General features: G+C 49.5%; 1 protein-coding gene across 5 annotated transcripts in view; it reads left to right on the top strand.

The window, feature by feature from the left end:
- rftn1a (raftlin, lipid raft linker 1a) overlaps nucleotides 1-18,347 on the top strand; it is a 33,452-nt gene that overhangs the window by 2,609 nt on the left and 12,496 nt on the right. Inside the window, exons 1-4 of one of the 5 annotated variants that reach the window (XM_072705438.1) lie at nucleotides 2,900-3,044; nucleotides 3,170-3,433; nucleotides 3,811-3,960; nucleotides 16,322-16,499. In XM_072705438.1, the coding sequence (XP_072561539.1) occupies nucleotides 3,816-3,960; nucleotides 16,322-16,499 (323 nt within the window). In that variant the 5' untranslated portion in view covers nucleotides 2,900-3,044; nucleotides 3,170-3,433; nucleotides 3,811-3,815. The other 4 variants (XM_023825312.2, XM_023825311.2, XM_072705439.1 and 1 more) reach the window with 4 other exon arrangements.

Below are 18,347 nucleotides of genomic sequence, written 5' to 3'. Positions count from 1 at the left end.
GCAACATCCTGTCACTATTGATTGTGTTTGAGTAGACTGCAGTTTCTTCCCGCAGAGACCTGGCATTTCTGCACTAATTCCATTTTCCAAGATAGCCCACATCCCCGGGACTCTTTCAGAGCTGTTTGACCTTCTGTCTTTGCCTGCTAACCCTCACATCTCCGCCTACCTCTCCCATTTTAAATCCATAACCTCTGCCTCCCTCATACCCTCCCCATCTTCAACCAGCGTGGTGCGGCTTGTGGGGCAAGAAAAGGGGAATATTAAGGAGGAGAGTGAGAAAAAGAGGGAGGGATGTAATGGTCAGGGAGAAGAGCCAGGAAAAAGATGGAGAGGGATGGTGGAAAGAGGATGGATGGAAAAAAATATCAGGAAGACATGAAGATTGGAGCATTGCTCTCATTTCTGCAGACACTTCAGAGGAAGTGACTGCAAATTTCACACAGCAGTTTCTGACCTTCTCTTTATGGCCAGGCATTGGAATGTTGATGATGTGTCTGTTCTCCAGGGTCTCTTCTGAAGGGTTTTCTTGTTTTCCTGTCCGCACGTCATTGACTCTGGTCAAATGCGTTTGTTTGTGTGTGCGTGTTTGGGACTGACCCAGACTATTGGGAAATGTCTTCCACTTTGAATCCTTACCTTTATCTGGGTAACATACACTGAAGCCTGGAGTGCTTGCTGCTGCAAAGTATTATGGGTAGTGTGCAGCGTCTCTGTGAGGGCAGCAGTATTGGAGGCTACTGTGTTCTCTTTTTTGAGGGCAAATGTGCTGTTAAGATCCTCTCAAAAAGTGCCCCATCATATTTGCATAATGAGGAAAAGACACCGACCCCCCCCCCCTCACCATCTCCAGCCCATAATGGATCCCATTTCCAGTATTTGTTAGGCCTTTTGCTGAAATGGAATTCCTTCCCAATCAGACTGAGATTTTATGAGGTTTCTGCCCTTGTTTTTGCCCCCTCCTTTCCATTTTAACCCCCACCCCCCACACACACACACACCACCATCTTGCCCTCTATTAGTGCCCCCGGAGAGTGGGCTCGAGGCGGTCAAACTGCCCGTTCTCCTCGAGCACAGTGTGGAGGATGGATGTCAGGCGTGACCTCCAAGTTTGCTACCCAGCTTTGGTGTGTGTCGTGTGCTCAGAGCTGATCTAAATATACTCTTCTCAACATCTCAGCTCCTCACCACATGCAGACCTGTTAGATGCTAGATTTCACCCCCCCCCCCCATTTTTCTTTCTTTGCATTGGTAGAATCCACAGTGTAGAGAATAAGAATGAACACAGCATGCTGCAGACCTATATTCCTCGAATATGTGTATATGTATGTGTCTGTCTGTATATATGTATATATAAAGGCAATGAAATGTCTTCATGAAGCAGCTGGACAATAGATGGAGGATGGATGGATGATGGATGGATGGATAGGTGTGGATCACTGTATATTCACTATTGGTGGTGTGGTGAATCCAAGGATATAGGAGAGAATTTGATACGGGGGGTGAATGAAGCCTGATGAATTATTTGGGGGTTCGCATTGCCCCCATCTCTTACACCCCTGGATGGGTTGGTTGGTATAACATCTCCAGGGTTTGGGGTTCGAATCCCGCCCCTGCTCTGAGCAGAGTCTGCCTGTTCTCCCCATGTTATTCTCTCTTTCGTCTACAGTCCAAAAACATGCAGTTAGGATAATTGTTATCGCTAAGCTGCCCATAGTGTGTGTCTTTGTGCCACATGATGGGACTGGTATCCGCTTGCTGTCTGGGATATGATCCAGACCCCCCCCAGGACCGTGTACTGGCTAAGCAGGGAGGAGATGGATACATTGGTCCGTGACCTTAACCCTGACCATGATGGATGGGTATATGTTTATTCTAACAGCGTAATTTACAAATAATTCTTACTTCTTGAAATTGCACTGTTTGGCTGTAAGTAGTATGGAGTTACAGCACATTCAGTTTGTTTTTGATTTAACAGTTAAATGTGCATTACCTGTCCTCCTACCAAGATGTATGTCCCTGAGAGAAGTACTTAACCTTCCTGCTTAAGTACGTATAAATAGGTTAAAGTTTAAAGCTGTCATTTGATTTGGACGAATGGGTCTACTGTTCAAATGAGTAATATAATATTACTCTCAATCACAGTCAGAATGAATTCTTTGCTGTATCGCTCTTGACGGGAATTCAGAAGAAAAATGTCCTTTCTCTTCTGCTATAGCGGCAGATGTCAAGCACTTAGGATAAACAGGAGCTGCGAAAGAACCCCCCCCCCCCCCCCCCCCTGTTAGTGTGCCTTTTAGTCACGCGACACCTTCGCCCGTGTGAGGCATGTGAAACTTTTCACCCTTATTTTGGGTTTAGATTAAGTGCAAAAGGGTATTTAGAAAAAACCTAGTCGCTACACTGATTTTGGCTGTCAAATTACAGAAATCTGACCAAAGAAAAATCTGTACAGGTGTTCTGACAAAACATCCTATCTATCGAGACGTGCTATCGAGCCTTTCTGCGCATGTGCAGTTCCACAGTCTTTGGATTCGTGTTTTAGGGGTTAGGGTTAGGGTTAAGGTAAAGGTTTTAAGGAGTTTTGGGGGTTAGGGTAAGAGTTAGGGTTAGGGCTATCGATTAGCACTACGGTAGGATGTTTTGATAAAGTAGGACGTTTTGTCAGAACACCGGCTACACCAGGGTTATTCAACTCACGGTCCTCGAGGTCCGAGCACTGCTGGTTTTCCAGCCTTCCTTTACCTGTCAGTCAGGTGTGAAGCCTCTGACCAATCAGAATCAATAATTATTAAACTAACTACCTGGGAGAATTGAAAACACGGCCTGGATTTGGAATCGAGGTCCCGAGTTGAAGAACCCTGGGCTACACGAAATTATTAATGATTTCTCAACGAAAGTCGTAAATAGGTGACCTGTTTATGACTGCAGTCACAGGTTAATGTTGTAAATGCTACTCCGGCAATCTTTTTTTGTCACGGTTTGATAAACATCGCTATTGTGTCCTTTGGCGGCGGGACTCTTCGCCATTATTTCATCCACGGGTAAAAGTCCTCGCATTTGCTAAAGCCTTTCCCGTCATGAATTACCCCCGGTCCTAATTGCGATGTATTAGGATAGCTAATTTGATTTCTTTATAATTGACTGCCTATCTTTCCATTACGTGCAGTCACCTTGCAGAATGACATGCGCCGCAATCTCATCTGCGCCCCTCAAGCCGCTCGGTGGCCGGGACCGGTGTAATCAGACCTGAACAGAGCAAAGTGCCCCCGCCAGCCCCCGCCGGCTTTAATCGGCTGCACCCGATGGCCGGAGCGCTGTCACGCCGGATTAATGCGAGGGGAAGCCGGCGGCCGTGTCTGAGCTCCGGATAACTGACGCACCGCGCTACTCTCAGCTAATTTAATCCGGCCCGGGCGCCTGTGAAATGGACGTATGCTTTTATTTATTCCGATGCATCTATCAGATATGTCGCTCTTAATGTTATTTTTATGCTTGTGTCTCGCTTGCCCAGAAATATTATGTAATTCGCTTTATTATTTGCGGCTCCCCGGGGAGTTGGAGTTCAATGTTCTCCGGCTTTCATACTTCCTGTGATCAATGTACGGTGCCGGATTTTTCTTGGAGCTTATGAGTTAGATCATCGCTGGAGGTCTTAGAAAATTACTTCCTGCACAGGCCTGTCAAGCCCAAGGGGAAGGGGGATCTTCATGGTGGGGCGTTTTGTGTGGGTTTCCTATGGCACCAAAAAGACTGGGGGGGGGGGGAGCTGGGACACCCATCTCACCTGTCTCTGTCCAAAACAAACAGGCAAAATGGGCTGCGGACTGCAGAGGCTGAGGAAGTCGGAGGAGAACAGCCCAGGGAAAATCTACTCCACCTTGAAGAGACCACAGGTGCAGATCAAGGTGGGGGTGGTCTACACCTACCGCTTCGTGGACTTCCTCCTGGGTGCAGAAGGTGGGTAATCACAACGTCAGTATGAAGATGCAATGCGACTCGGCGTAACTTTGAAAACTGGATCACACTGGTTCTGACGTGGCCTAATGTGAATTAGGAAAGACTGTGCTGGACAGGACCATACTGAACCCAAAGGGGAGTGCTGGGAACTGATTTCTGGGGATTCCCCTTTTGTGGCCGGGTGAGGGGGGGGGGGGTGTACCAGAATCCAGAGTAGGGGGAGGAAGGAAGGGAGGAGAGGTGGCCAGAGGAAACAAAATGAAAAAGAGCCAGTATGGTGGGGTTCTGGGCAAAGGAGTGAAAGTAATTAACAACCTGGCAGCCAGGTTTCTCAGGGTCAAAGCTGTGGTGAGAGGTTACTGCGAGACAAAGCAGGGCGTCACACAAACACACAGACCCCCTCGGCCAGAATCGCAGCAGATAGGGACAGTCAGCTGACTCTCAAATCACTGGTATAATGTTTGTGAATTAGCCTTAGCGCAGGCTAACAGGTGGCTATGAGGGCGACACAGCGCTATGTTTACAGTGCTGGGAAGTAAAAGCTGTAAAGCAAATGGGCCGAAATGACAGAGCCGGTTAACCAGCGCGGCCGACAGGCTGCCTCTTCGTTAAATGATGTCGGAAGCTTAGAAACGCAAATCCCAAAGCGCACACACGCTGTCTCAGGATGCAGAGCCCCGGGTCGGCCCCCCTCAAACCCGTGATATTTCATCTAGCGGTTTGTGTTTTCCAGTCCTGCCCGGTGAGAGGCTTCCGGAACCCTCCTGGGTCCTGTGTGACTGGACGGATGCTAGCGAGTGCCGAGCCGGGGAGTGTGAATCACTGACGCAGCTCAGAATCACTCTCGCTCTTCTCAGCACGTAACGGCAGCTGTTTTCCTTTCAGGCTCCCTTAACCAGGGTGACCTTTAACCTTAGTGCAGCTAACATGAGCATCACTAAAATCATCCAGCTAATCGGCCGCTCCAAATTATCGCAGCATTACGACTGAGAACAACTCCGGCTACAAATAGGGGGCGCTGTGATGCTCATCGTCATCTGCCCGCACCCCTACTCGCACCACATCGTGCAGCACCCCTTCAGCCTCCTCATTTGATTGGGCCCCGCCCCCGCATCCTTTTTACCTTTCGGCGAAATCCATCTAGCATATTAACGAGCCAGTAGGCGCGCGACGTGAAACGGCTCGGAGGTAGGTCGAGTGTCACCTGATAGGACCCGACGCTCCAGGACTCGGGGTCGTCCAAATCAAAGCCTACAGGATGTGTCCCTCAGTGTCTCCTTATCGCGCTCCCAGACAGCGGGGTCATTTATATGTAAAACTCCCCGGCACCTCGAGAGCTCATTGAGCCGCTTCGGCAGCGGGGGCGGCAGCAACCCACTTTTTTGTTTGCCTTATTTATTTATCTATTTATTTATTTCCTTGGGTCCAGTGGACCCCTGTGACGAAGCTTGGGGGGGGGGGGCATCCCGAGCCTGCTCGCATATTCCTTAAGGGTCATCTGTTTGTTTGCGGAGATGCGGGACGACGCCAGGGGTTGGGGGAGGGGCTTACCGAGGATTTTCACCGCATGAAAGATGCTGGCGGTGGCCCGGCATCTCAGAGGCAAGTGACATTGAGGAGGATTCAAGGTCAGATCCGGCGCTCAATTTAATTCCGACGCTGTTAATGATATTATTGCCGTGGCGGACAGTGGGGTGACGACTGAAATGCGATGCCGTTCCACGTCTGGACCTCGGTACTGTGGTCCCCAATTGGGGGGGAGGGGGGGTCCTATGCTCATGCCTGACATCAATCCACTCTGAATGACGCCGCTTGCCGTGGCGTTACCGTGACGATTTTCGCAGCTGTCTTCCCTGTCTTCTGTATGTAATTTTAATCCTTAAGAAACATGAACAGCTTTTTAAAGTCCTACAATGGTGCTCTCTGCATACCCTGGATAGCATGAACTGTTGTAGGCACAAGTATTTAAATATGCTAAATGTAAAATCTATGTAACAGTATAAAGCCAGACTACACCATGGGGGGACAAATCCTGGCTTGTATCTCACTTTCTCCCCCTTAATGCAGGTGCAATTGGTTCCCCACTTTATGAACACCAAAATTCCTCTGCACATCATCTGAGAACACAGTGCAGCCTTTTACAGTCGACCCATCCTCCGTCAGAGTTCAGATTCCAGGTGCATTGTGGGACAGATCACACAGCTGGTGTCGGTTAAGTGTGCTGGAATGGCATTTTGCGTGGTGTGCGGCGTAATCGTCCGCGTAAGCGAGCCGGGGCTTTGAGGCGGCGGTCCAGCAGGAAGGGCTGGCGCGTGACTGGTGCACCTCCGCGTCACGCGGCGCTCGTCTGCTCCGCTGCGTGACGCTCCGCTGCGTGACGCTCCGCCTGCGCCGTTTCGCTTCCCTCTCGCCGTGCCGGGAAACACTTCACGGAAGCGTCGCGCGCCGTTTCTCTGAAACCACTTTGTTTGCCAGCGGTTGTCATGGCGAACGTATCCTCTCGCGAGTTATGTCAGTGCCGCTCCGACAGGCCACAGACATGTGCTAAGTGATACTTAAAATAAAGGTATGTAAACAGGGCTTTTAGCAATGTAGATTTGGGTATGGATGGTAAGTTTTGGGAGTGCTGTGCGTGTTTAGGGGGCTGCTGTTTCGGGGGTGATTTACTCCCTACCAATGTGGAGACCAAACTTACGCCCTTGTCTTGTCAGGCTGGGAAGTCTGGGCTTTATGCAGGTCAGTGTGGCTTAACACCAACCACAGAAGGCGGTACACTGGACATTTATGGGACGACTGGGCTTCATAGTGTAGACATGCATCCTACTAGACCATGTGTGGCGGACAGTTCACAGAGCTATTGGATCTTAACAAGAGACTGAGGTTTACAGTAGTGGTTCACAACTGGTTTAGGTTCAGGAGCCGGAGGTGAAATTTGTCGACTAGGGTGGGGGAGAGTGACTGCAGTAAAATTTGCCGGCCGAGCCGGCTGCCAGTAAAATTTGCCATCCCTTTGGGGTTTAAATTACACACTTCGCCCCCTACTCATAATTGTCCCATGACCCACTTTTAGGTCACAACCCCCCAGCCGAGAAAAAACACTGGTTTGCAGCTTTGCTATTAATTCCAGGTTTCGATTCATTATAAGTACATGGCCGCCAGGTCATTATCGGCCACGTCCCTCCATAAATCTAATGAAATGAGAGCAGAGAATCTGCTGACTAGGTCCCGAACAACAGGATATCGAGGAGCCTGAACACTTCCTTCCTTTCTGGGCCCTCACAGCTATTGTAGTGAGACATCCATCCGGTTTGCTCATGTAGAGCTTCCTCCCCAACCCGAGGCCCCTCCATCCCAGTGTGCTCATGCCTGTACGTCTCCGTGACGACAGGCCGCGTCCGTCCACCATCCTCAGCTTTGGCTGATGTCACCTTCTGTGTTTTTAACCCATCGACTTGTGTTTTTATCCATACATTTATGTTTTTTATCCATATTTATTTATTTGCCACGGTATGCATGAGTAAGATAACACAAGTGCAGAGTACAACTGACAAAGACCCAGGGGGGATATACCAGCTGGGGGGGGCAGCTGAAAGCTGATTGGTCACCAGAGTGGCCTCTCCCTGTCACTCACTGATTCCAAACATATGACTGGCTAATAATAAGGTTGGGCCCTCTGTGTAAATTATGGCCTTCCTTATGCCCGCCTCCTTCAAGGAGCCAGTTTGGGTACAAGTGCTGCCAGGCTGAGCTTCCAACGATTAACCAGGAACAAGTTTGGGAGGGACACTGCTGGCAAAACCACTTCCCTACGTCTTGCTTGACCATGAGCTTTGCTCACCTTTCACAGAACACAGGAGTGCTTTTTTCCTCCTGGACTTAATTCGTCTCTGCGTTCCGTGATCCCATCAAGAGCTTTAAAGTAGGTGTTTCCATCTTCTGTAATGGAAGGTTTAATACGTCTCCGTGCCATTCGTCTCAGAACGACCCAGTCTTTTCCTTTTCATCAGCGTGATTGGACAGAGGCACTCTCCTCCATTAAGCATTGATAAAATGCATGGAAACTGCGAGTGTGGTGCTGCTCGGGGGCCGGGGGAAGACGCAGGGACTGTGCTGTCACCTGCGGATCGACCATCATTATCAGTTCAATAGTACAGCAAATCCTGAGGGTCCAGCTGCCATCTTCATCATAACTTGCAGAGTCTCTAACGTATCGTGACCCTTTGACCCTCTGTAAGTAGCCCCTAGTGACGGTGCCCAGTTGCCACTGAATAAGAGGTAATGGTGCTCTTTATCTCTTTATTTATTTGGCAGCTAATGTTTTATATGCTGGTTTGTTTATATGTTTTCTTATTTGACTCCTGTTTAATTTATGCGTGAGTATAAGGGCAGCCTACGGCTTAATTGACCTCTTCTCCGTGTTTGCCGCTGTAGGAAGCATAGGTCTAAATATAGTCAACAAGAAATATACTTAAAAGAAGAGAGTCCTTATCATTAAAGACTTAAAAATCTTCTCTGTTCCTCAACGAGGAATTCAGCCAAAATTGGACACGTGCGCAGTGTCTATCGTTCTGCAGATGTACCAAGCCACAGTGAATAACATTGATTTAATCGGCTTGTCAGTAATAAAACGAGCATTTCTGCGTTTTGTTTGTGTGACATGTGGCTCACAGTTGGCGCTTGGCAGCCCCGCGAATTCCCCAGCGAATGTTTTTTTTTCTCGCCGATGCTTGGAGAACGAGGTTTACCGTCTCGTCACGCTTGCAGACGCACAGAGCGGCAGAGGACCGCAAACCAGAGACTGAAAGTGGGCCATTGTCTTTCAGTGAGAAAATCACGTCTTAAAGAACACATACAAGACCACCTGCAGCACGTGACGGGGGTTTGAGGTCCCCTTTAGCTGTCTGCCTTATGAACAGCCAATCATATCTTCCCATCCATAGCTCAAGGGGCACCAGTGGACACAGCAGACAGAAATGACAGGAGGGCAGATTCATGAAAAACGTCAGTGGGCGGGATTACCACGCACTCCCTGTCATCGATTGGTTTAAACCAGCTTCCTACTGGTTACTCTGCCAGTTCCTGTTCATTGAAATCAGTCGTTGATTGACAGCGGATGTTAATCTCACCCACTGTGGCTTTCCGAGGCCCTCATTTCTCACACCGCTAGTGAACATCTGGCCTCCTCTTTGCATCTGTGCTCTTTCTTTGGGGGGGGGGGGAGGTTAACGCAGCACTAACATGTTTACCTACTCCCTCACACGAATCGGTATTCGGCACAGGAAGTACCTATCACCTGAGCACCTCCGCTTCCTGTGCCTCCGAGGACCTTTGCCAATTAAACAAATGATTATTAGGGCTGACTCCTGTAGTGCATGCGATTACCCGCCTGTTCTCATTTAAAGTGACGGTATTGATTTGGCTGTAATCCAGTTAGGGGACTCTGACAGGGAAATGAACGAGGGTGGCGCTGAAAACACGCCAGAATTTCCCTCTTTACGGGATTTTGCCTCCAGCTTTTCCAAGGAACCCCCGTTCCTGTACCGTTCCTGGCTCCTGTTTGCTTGACGTGCTTTTAATACGCTTAACGCCGCTAGCGCTTAAAACGTGGGAGGAGCTTCCAGCGTACGGACGGTTATCGTGTGACAGGCAGGATGCGCAGAACGTGGGCAGAGCCGCCGACGTACCCAGAACCCCCCGGTTTCCACTCAGTGACATTTCCTGCTCAGAGAAACTGTCAGAAGGCCCCCACAAATCTGACTAGAAATTTCTTGAAAGGGGTCCATTTTTCGCCAAAATACATGGCCGCCCTACATTTCGTGTCTTCATCTGTAACCGTTTGCTTCCGTCTGAAAACTTACTTTCATCTTTTTTACTCTTGACAGTTCAGTCTCGTTTCAGGCTTCCTAAGCTACCAGCACAGTGGTATATATTTTATGTATGTTTATGTATTTATATATTTATGTTTTAATAACGTCTTGTGTAACTCATACCCGTGCACCTTTGACCTAATCCAGCATTGGCCTCAGACAAACTCTAATGACATTCAAGGCCCTTGATTATAGCTGCCAGTAACTGAATACATAAGTCACACTTAGCAATTTTGATTAGGTCACGAAACACAGTAGCTTCTGCAGCCTCACAGGGGTGAAAACCTGTGTTATACAGAACACTGTAATGTCAGATTACAGCAGCAAAGCGTTTGCTGTTCTTTAACAACACTGACAGTTTTCTAGTTTGGTATCTGAGCCTATGGATGCTGTGTGTGGTTTTAGTTTTGGATCCTGCAGTGAGAATGTAAAACCACGCCAAATGTGTAATATCGTATCAAAGCATCTAGGCAACACGTCAAATACAGTTTTTTTTTTTTCCTTTTAAATATGGATTTTCTCTTTAAGAATCGCAGATGTTATTAACCACAGTCTGAGAACATGCTAATAGGAGGTTGCCATGACGATTCCCACTTGTCACACAACGTCACTCCCACACAATTCATCAGGGCAAGCGGGTTTTCAGGGAGCTGGGGAAGCACATTGCGAGAAGTGTGACTCTATTAAACTGTCACGTTGCCCCCGAAATACGCAGTTGAAATCCGGCGATATGAGAGATGACATTCAATTTTCACCACAGGTGATGCGGAGGCGCTGTCAACAGAACATCAATATTAGCCGAGTGTCCCTGTAAGAAATTTTAAATGACCCAAAAGAAAGAGGACGGCTGGCCACTTTCGGATCGGCGTGTTTTTGACCTCCCCGGGAAAAAGTGTCAACTCACATCCTCGGTAATTTTAAATATAAGCATGTTTACTGGGACTCTCTGACCCGGACGTGGGGGTTCGTACCCCCCCGGGATGTGAACGCTCAGCTGCAGGTGACAAACTTCAGCATATCACCTCACATCTTGCACTTGGTCGTATTCTGCCGACCTGGGTTTGCCTTCACACACCCGGCTGACCTGTTCTGCCACATCGCGGGTCCTTCTGAACCAGCTGAGATCAGATGGATTGCTTCTGGCCTTCTCTTCTTACTCATGGTTCGGTCAAGTGGGGGGTGTTGGTAATTAACATTGCTCTAATTATGGGAGGGGGATATCTGAGTAGGAGTCTCTACTGGGCCTTATGTGGTGATGGGAGATGTTCTTCATCAACTCAAAGTTCTGCTGAAACACATTGAGTGATAAGCGTTACCAGAATCCCATCTTGGGGTCACCTGCTACAGTGAAGTTTAACGTGGTATCGCTTCATATGTTTTTTAAAAATCAAAATCAAGGTTAAATGAAGATATTAAAAGTGCATCTATATTTAGCCGAAATTAACAAGGACTCCATAGTATGTTGTGGCAATACATCTGTCCGTTCATCTGCAATTCCACTTATCCCATACTGGGTAGTGATGAATGGGAAGATGTGTGAAGTTCTGCACCCCCCCCCCCCACTTCCCACCAATCAGACAGGACCTTTCACCCCTTCCTGCCCAATGGCCCTCCAGATGGTTTATCGTCAACCAATGGGTGGTCCCTTCTGTTGAGGAAGTTGGGGAGCTAAAAGACTTCAGGAGTCTTTGCTCTTTTCACCCAAATGCTTTTGTTTGAATATTCTGGGAAAGTTTGGTTTTAGTCAACAGGTTGACATTCGGCCCGGTAGCAGCTGAGAAAAAATGTGTCTTCCATGCGTTTATTTATCAAGCCTTCAAACCCAGTGTGGTGGAGCTAGATAACTGAATGCCAAGAATCACCTCCGGTCATCAACCGTCATTAACCATCCAAATACACAGTGACTTGCAGACCGAGAACTGACACGTTGTAGCAGACTCCCAAACCGGAAGTGTATTTTGGTCGAGTGCTTGTTACTAAGAAACCATTTTCTCAGTTTCACAACAATTGGGGCCAGCAACGTCTACTTCCGGTTCGAGAAGCGTGCAACGCTCCATGTCTTACATTCGCCCCTTTTTCTTCTGTAAACGCCATCCAAATCACCTTATGTGTGATTTATCACGCAGAGGTGCACGATTTCATCCTGCCCGGCACTCCCGCCTCAGCAAGCCGTTGCGTAAGATGCGTAACATTTGGCGAGATACTGACGTGTCTTGATTAGCCTGTCAGAAGTGTTAAGTTCAAGTTACTGGCAAATCAAGAGCTCCGTTCTTATCGCTGCAGATTTCCAGCACATCCCCAGCAGGCTGTAGCTTCAGCCAGTATGCCAGGTAGTTGCATGATATGTGAACATTGCCTGAATTAAGTCAGCTGCATGTGGTTGAAAGTATATTTAGTGTTGTTTTTTATACGTTTTTCTACAGTTTCAGTATGACCACATCTCAGGCTAACTAGGCATTGGGGTGTGAAGCCACCGTCCCAAGCTGTGCACTCCTCAAGCTCCTAGCTGTCTCCTAGCAACACTGGCAGTACCAGCGGCTCAGACACTTCTGGTCAATCAGATCACGCGTTCGAAGATTTATTGTCTCACGGAGACAAGCCAACGTTCAAAACTCATTTTACCTCCAGCGCCCATTACTTACCACTTAACTTCTTTAGATAGGTCTGTCACCGAAATCTTTTTAGGACGCAAATAATGGCCCTGCGCGCAGAAGGCAGCTTGTAGCGTCGGCGTACTTGCCAAGCCGCATCAGCCAGGGTGGAAAAGGAGGAACTAGTCTTTAGGTGTAGAGCTTCGCCCGAAATATGCAGAGTTCGGTCTCGTTTGCAGTCTCTGACTGACTCAAAACATGACAGTTCTGCAGTCACAGAATGGGATGTCTCGTGGGCCGGAACTCCAAATACTGGTTCAGTATTTGGACTCTTAATAAGCTCTTCCTGGTCTTTAGCTCTTGTTTCTCATCGATTTACCTCGACTGTGCCCGGTATAAATAGGCCTCTGAGTTGTTTACCTTCGACCATTTGCCTCGAGGGCGCTATGCGAGCCGAGGATGGCGTGGGTTAGGGGCCAGGGGTCGATGATGTCTGCCCATCTCTGCTGACATTTGTAGGAGTGCAGATCTCAGAAACCAGAGTGACGGTGATTTTCTTATCTGCTCTCGGTGTAAGTTCCCTGGTACAGTATCGCTACACTTCCTCCCCCCCCCCCAACCCCGGCCCAGCTGCGGTAGTGTGGCCTTTTGCACGCCCCCCCGCCCATCATGAATAACCTGTCATGGCGAGACGTGCGCCACTCCTGCGACCCTAAGTCATTAGTCTTCTAAATCACCGCAGAGGCACAGTTCCGGATCCGTGGCCAGGTTGGGGTGGGGAGCGGGGGATGTGACAGACTCTCCGAAGCTACCGGGTCCCTCCCTAGGGAGGCGGAGTGCGGCGCCACGGTCCAGCGGCAGTCACACCGTCTGATTGGAACCGCCAGGTTGTCAAATCCTGTTTATATCCTCCCCTGTTGGGCGACGCAGAAACGCGCGGTTCTCATTTCAGACGTAGCCGTCTGGGTCTCGCCTCGGGCCTAGAAAACTGATCATGTGGGATTAAAGATATGGCCGCCATTTGCCCAGGTGTTCCGGGTTCGAGGCAGGCATGCGAATCCCTGTGGAATGAAAACGGCGGCTTATTTGTGAACTGGGACAACGCATCAGAACAACAGATTGCGGCTGATCTTATTAACGCCTTTTCCGGACGAGTCGAGCTAATTTATTCTTGGCTATTTTTCTCTCGGGGTTGATGCCTCCACCCCCTCCCCGCCCACAGACCATGCATGGAAAGGAGGCCCTAACATTCCTGAGCTTGTTTCACGGAAATTATTTGTTTTTGAATGCAGCCCTCCTCAAAGTGCTTTTCAGAACACTGGTGGTTTTCCGGAACTTCCCAGAAGGTTCAGTATGCAGCCTATGGGATGGCTCCTGGTCATTAGAAGTGGTGTCAGCTTCTGGATGAGTGAGCATTTACACATGTCTGCAGGATCATTCTTTCTTCCAGAATTTGATGTTGCCAGCCTTCCCAGAATTCCCTGCAAATATCCTGCAACTTGATGCACATATTCTGGGTGCCTTAATATACTCTCAGGTTTGTTCTGGTTATCACATTGGCCCACCCACTCCCCCCCCCAGACTCAGGGAGGACGTCTTTGTTAACTTGCTGTTTACTCACGTGAAACTAGCAGCAGTCGGTAAGACAATTTCCATGCCGATTTAAAGTCTTTAAAGTAGTAAGTCATTTTCACAGTTTGGTCGGCCACAGTCCGGGGGGGGGTGTTCCCTGTGGGTCTTAATGGGAGCGGCCCCCCTGTTTGGGAGTTGCAGTGTTGTGTAACAGGAGCAGGATACACAGACCCAGCGAGGATCTTCAGATGATCGTGGTATTTGACTCGGGCCACCATTGGTCACCAAGTGAGCAGATTCAAGTTTTATTGTCACATGTTCAGAAAAACACTGTGTAACTCGTATGTCAATGTTACATGGGTGGGGACAGGCGGACAATAGGTCAGAAAGGAGTGAAAATACAGGACAATGTAGAATAAGAAAGTACACAATAATGAGCAGTAAATAGGGGGTGCAACTGGGGGGAGAAGAATATAATGATGTGCAAATAGTGGCAAAAGTAGTCAAGTAAGACCCCAGGGTTCCATGACAGCTAAGGATTTAGGTAAAGAAGCAGGATGAAGTCGCTCCGGAGACAGAGAGTGAAGCGACAGTGCCGGCTGATTAAAGAGCAGAGATATTTCGATAGGCAGCTGAGGATGAAGGGCTGACTCTGTCTATTAGTCTTCCAGCAAAAGCGTTTATCAGAAAACAGCACCGTGATGAATTTTATGAATCGCCGGGCCGGGGTTATTATTTACCGTCTGCGTGTGGGCGGTTTCCAGACGTCCACTTCCTCTGCACCATTATTCCGGCGAGTCTCCCTGCTGTTGTGCCCTCAAAAATCGTATCACAGAAATAACGGCGGTTTAGCCAATCGATCGGCCCGTTATCTCCCCGCTGACGCCCCAGCAGGTACGTCCTGCCCGCCGGCGTTCGCACCTGGCTGAATTTTACCTGATAATTACGCCATTCCTCTGCATTCTTAGCAAATGATTCATCGCTTCTGAGCAGAAATTAAGAGCAGTAAATAAACTAAGACGCCACGCTCACAAAAGCTTTTCCTTTTAATGTTAATCTGTTGATTATGCCTGGCAGCTCTCATTACAACTCAAATAGGAATCGTCTAAAAATATTTTCTTATGGAGCAAGTGCTCCTATCCGGGAGGCTTCATCTCTTACATTTCACTGCATCTGCATATTTTCCCCCCATTTTTTTCTGTTCCAGTGTTCTAGCATTTGTATTCATATTTTTCATTTTAAATCCAAATGCACTAAATGTGTCCACTGTTCACTGTGCTATTCAGCTTCATTTATTAATTCTACTTTTTATCCACGTCCTATTTCCTTTTTTTAGCACGCATTCCTCCCTCCTTCTCTTTCGGCTTAAGTCACCGCCGACTAAATGGGGGCACTGCTGGGCCTCATGCCTCTGATGGGCTTTCGCTGGGCGTTGCCCCCCCCCCTGTCCTGGCACAGGTATCCGGGGCACCAGGCACTGGTGCTCGTTAGTTTGGCCTTGCTGCCTTTGATCCACAGCTGGAGACGGACACACAGCTGTTGCTGCGGTTACAGGCTTAGTAGGGGGCCCGGGGAGGAGGGGGGGGGGGTCTGTGGCCCTGTTCCTGCTCTCCCCTAGTATAGGGTCCGCTGATGCACTAGCTCACTAATGCTCCTTTTAAGCAGTTTCGGCTAGGCGCTGTGCCCGTCGGGGTTTAAGCTTCTAAATCCTGTAGAGGGGATATAAGCACTGAAAGGTCCTTTAAGGTTCCGTTTTTCTGAATATTAAAAGGCTTGAGGTTTAACTGTGCTCTCACCCACCTGTGCAGGAAGCGGCCCATGTGAGGCCCAGCCTCTTCCTGTGTGGCTCCCATGTGTGTCTGTGTTGTAACTGACAATACCATGTGACCGCTGTTCCCATCCGGATGACAGATTCAGTTCCCCTGCTGTCACACCTGTGTATTTGTGTGCAGATCTGCCCCCATGTGCCGTCGAGCAGTATTGGTGTCTTTACCTCTGTTCTGACTCTTTCTGTGTGTGTTTGATTGTCTAGATTTCGTAACAGACTGTCTCACCTGTGGATTCAGCTTTGTGATTTCCCTGTGTGTCTGTGCTGGTAGCCTCTGTTTTACCTGTGTGATTTACCCATGTGTCTGTACTGATAGCCTGTGGTTTAACTATGAGATTTACCCATGTGCCTGTTGCGGTAGCCTGTATTTTACCTGGGTGATTTACCTGTGTGTCCGGGTGGGTAGCCTGTAATTTATCTGTGTATCTGTGCTGGTAGCCTGTCTGATTTCCCTGTGTGATTTACCTGTGTGCTCTGTTCTGCCCGCCCCCGCCCCGTTACAGGGCTCCCCAGCCCCTCGGTGCTCTGCCTGTCCTCAGTCAGGGACCTGCCTGGCCAGATGAGGGAGCTCTACCTGCAGGGTTTCGTCCTGGCGGCCGTGCACCCGTTCGTTCACCCCTGCGGCCCGGAGGGGACACAGAGGCAGCTCCACCGCGCGGTGCTCATCCGGCTCTCTGACAGGTGAGCCCGGCGCCCATGGCACGCCGCCCCCCCGAGATCCCGCGGCTCACCGGCATCGGCGGAATAATAAACACGGCCATTTTAGCCACGTCAAGGGGACACAGAAAAATGAGGTTTGAAGTTAAAATAAAGTAACAATGTCATTCTGCCTTTCAGTTTATACTGCGGTCAGTGTGGGTTTTAGGATTAAAATCCTCTGGAGGTCTGTCAAACCGCGCCTCCTGGTTTTGTGTTTCAAGGGCTTAACTGAGATTTCCAGCACTCAAATCGTCCCTTTTGATGGAATATGTGAGTAATATGAAGTTCTCACATGCTAGTCTTGTTTCCATTTCAGTGAGAAACGTGTGCACAGAAGGGTGCCTTCGCCCTTAATTATCGCTGCATTTCTTGTTGGGAAGGTCAGCGGTTGAGAAGCTAAACCCTCCCTCACGCCTTTGATAAGTCCTCTGAGGACCGGCCCTTGCTGTGCGGTAGTCAGTCCACGGTGCATGCTGGGGTTTTGATGTTTCCGGAAGGACAAATCGCCTCCTTGTTGGATCTGAGTGACATTGGGGTCTCGGTGGAGAGTGGCTGCCTGATCAGAGCTATTCTAGCGTCGGGCTGCGTACGTTTCCTCTTTGACTCCTTCGTGTCTGTGGAGTCCTCCCTCTCGCTGGCCTGTGCCGTTCCTCCCTCTCGCTTGCCTGTGCCGTTCCTCCCTCTCGCTGGCCTGTGCCGTTCCTCCCTCTCGCTTGCCTGTTCCGTTCCTCCCTCTCGCTGGCCTGTGCCGTTCCTCCCTCTCGCTTGCCTGTGCCGTTCCTCCCTCTCTCTGGCCTGTTCTGTTCCTCCCTCTAGCTGGCCTGTGCCGTTCCTCCCTCTCGCTGGCCTGTGCCGTTCCTCCCTCTCGCTTGCCTGTGCCGTTCCTCCCTCTCGCTGGCCTGTGCCGTTCCTCCCTCTCGCTGGCCTGTGCCGTTCCTCCCTCTCGCTGGCCTGTGCCGTTCCTCCCTCTCGCTGGCCTGTGCCGTTCCTCCCTCTCGCTTGCCTGTGCCGTTCCTCCCTCTCTCTGGCCTGTGCCGTTCCTCCCTCTCGCTGGCCTGTTCCGTTCCTCCCTCTCGCTTGCCTGTGCCGTTCCTCCCTCTCGCTGGCCTGTGCCGTTCCTCCCTCTCGCTTGCCTGTGCCGTTCCTCCCTCTCGCTTGCCTGTGCCGTTCCTCCCTCTCGCTGGCCTGTGCCGTTCCTCCCTCTCGCTGGCCTGTGCCGTTCCTCCCTCTAGCTGGCCTGTGCCGTTCCTCCCTCTCGCTGGACTGTGCCGTTCCTCCCTCTCGCTGGACTGTGCCGTTCCTCCCTCTCGCTGGACTGTGCCGTTCCTCCCTCTCGCTGGCCTGTGCAGTTCCTCCCGAAGCGGGATTCCCCAAACCTTGAAAATCCATCACTGTTCTGTGTACACGCCAGGTTTCATTCTGACTAAGCGCTTATGTACTCAACTGAACTAATTCCCTGGCCAGAATTGTACAGTTATCCCTGTCAATTCTGATTTCATTTAAGGTAGAGTAAGGAGACCTCCCAAAACTGCGTCACTGGACCAGGATTACAGATACGTCACTTACTGTGCTTCATGTTAGAATCTGCTTCATCATCTTTCTATACTCCTAGAAGGTGGTTCTTCCTGTTAGAAGGTGGTTCTTCCTATTAGGTGGTTGCCCCCCCCCCCCTTTTTCCATAACGTCCCTGTCCAATGAATATGTCCACTAGCAGTGATAGTATTTCCTATAATTGGAATATGCTCATTCTGCTGTCTACTGATAACCTTTGACGAAGCCTTAGTCTTTGACATCAAATTGACTGATGAAAAGATGTTTTATGAAGTCATC

This window comes from Paramormyrops kingsleyae, chromosome 23 (genome assembly GCF_048594095.1).
Source record: "Paramormyrops kingsleyae isolate MSU_618 chromosome 23, PKINGS_0.4, whole genome shotgun sequence".
Classification (NCBI taxonomy): domain Eukaryota; kingdom Metazoa; phylum Chordata; class Actinopteri; order Osteoglossiformes; family Mormyridae; genus Paramormyrops; species Paramormyrops kingsleyae.
This window is presented reverse-complemented; position numbering and strand designations above follow the sequence as displayed.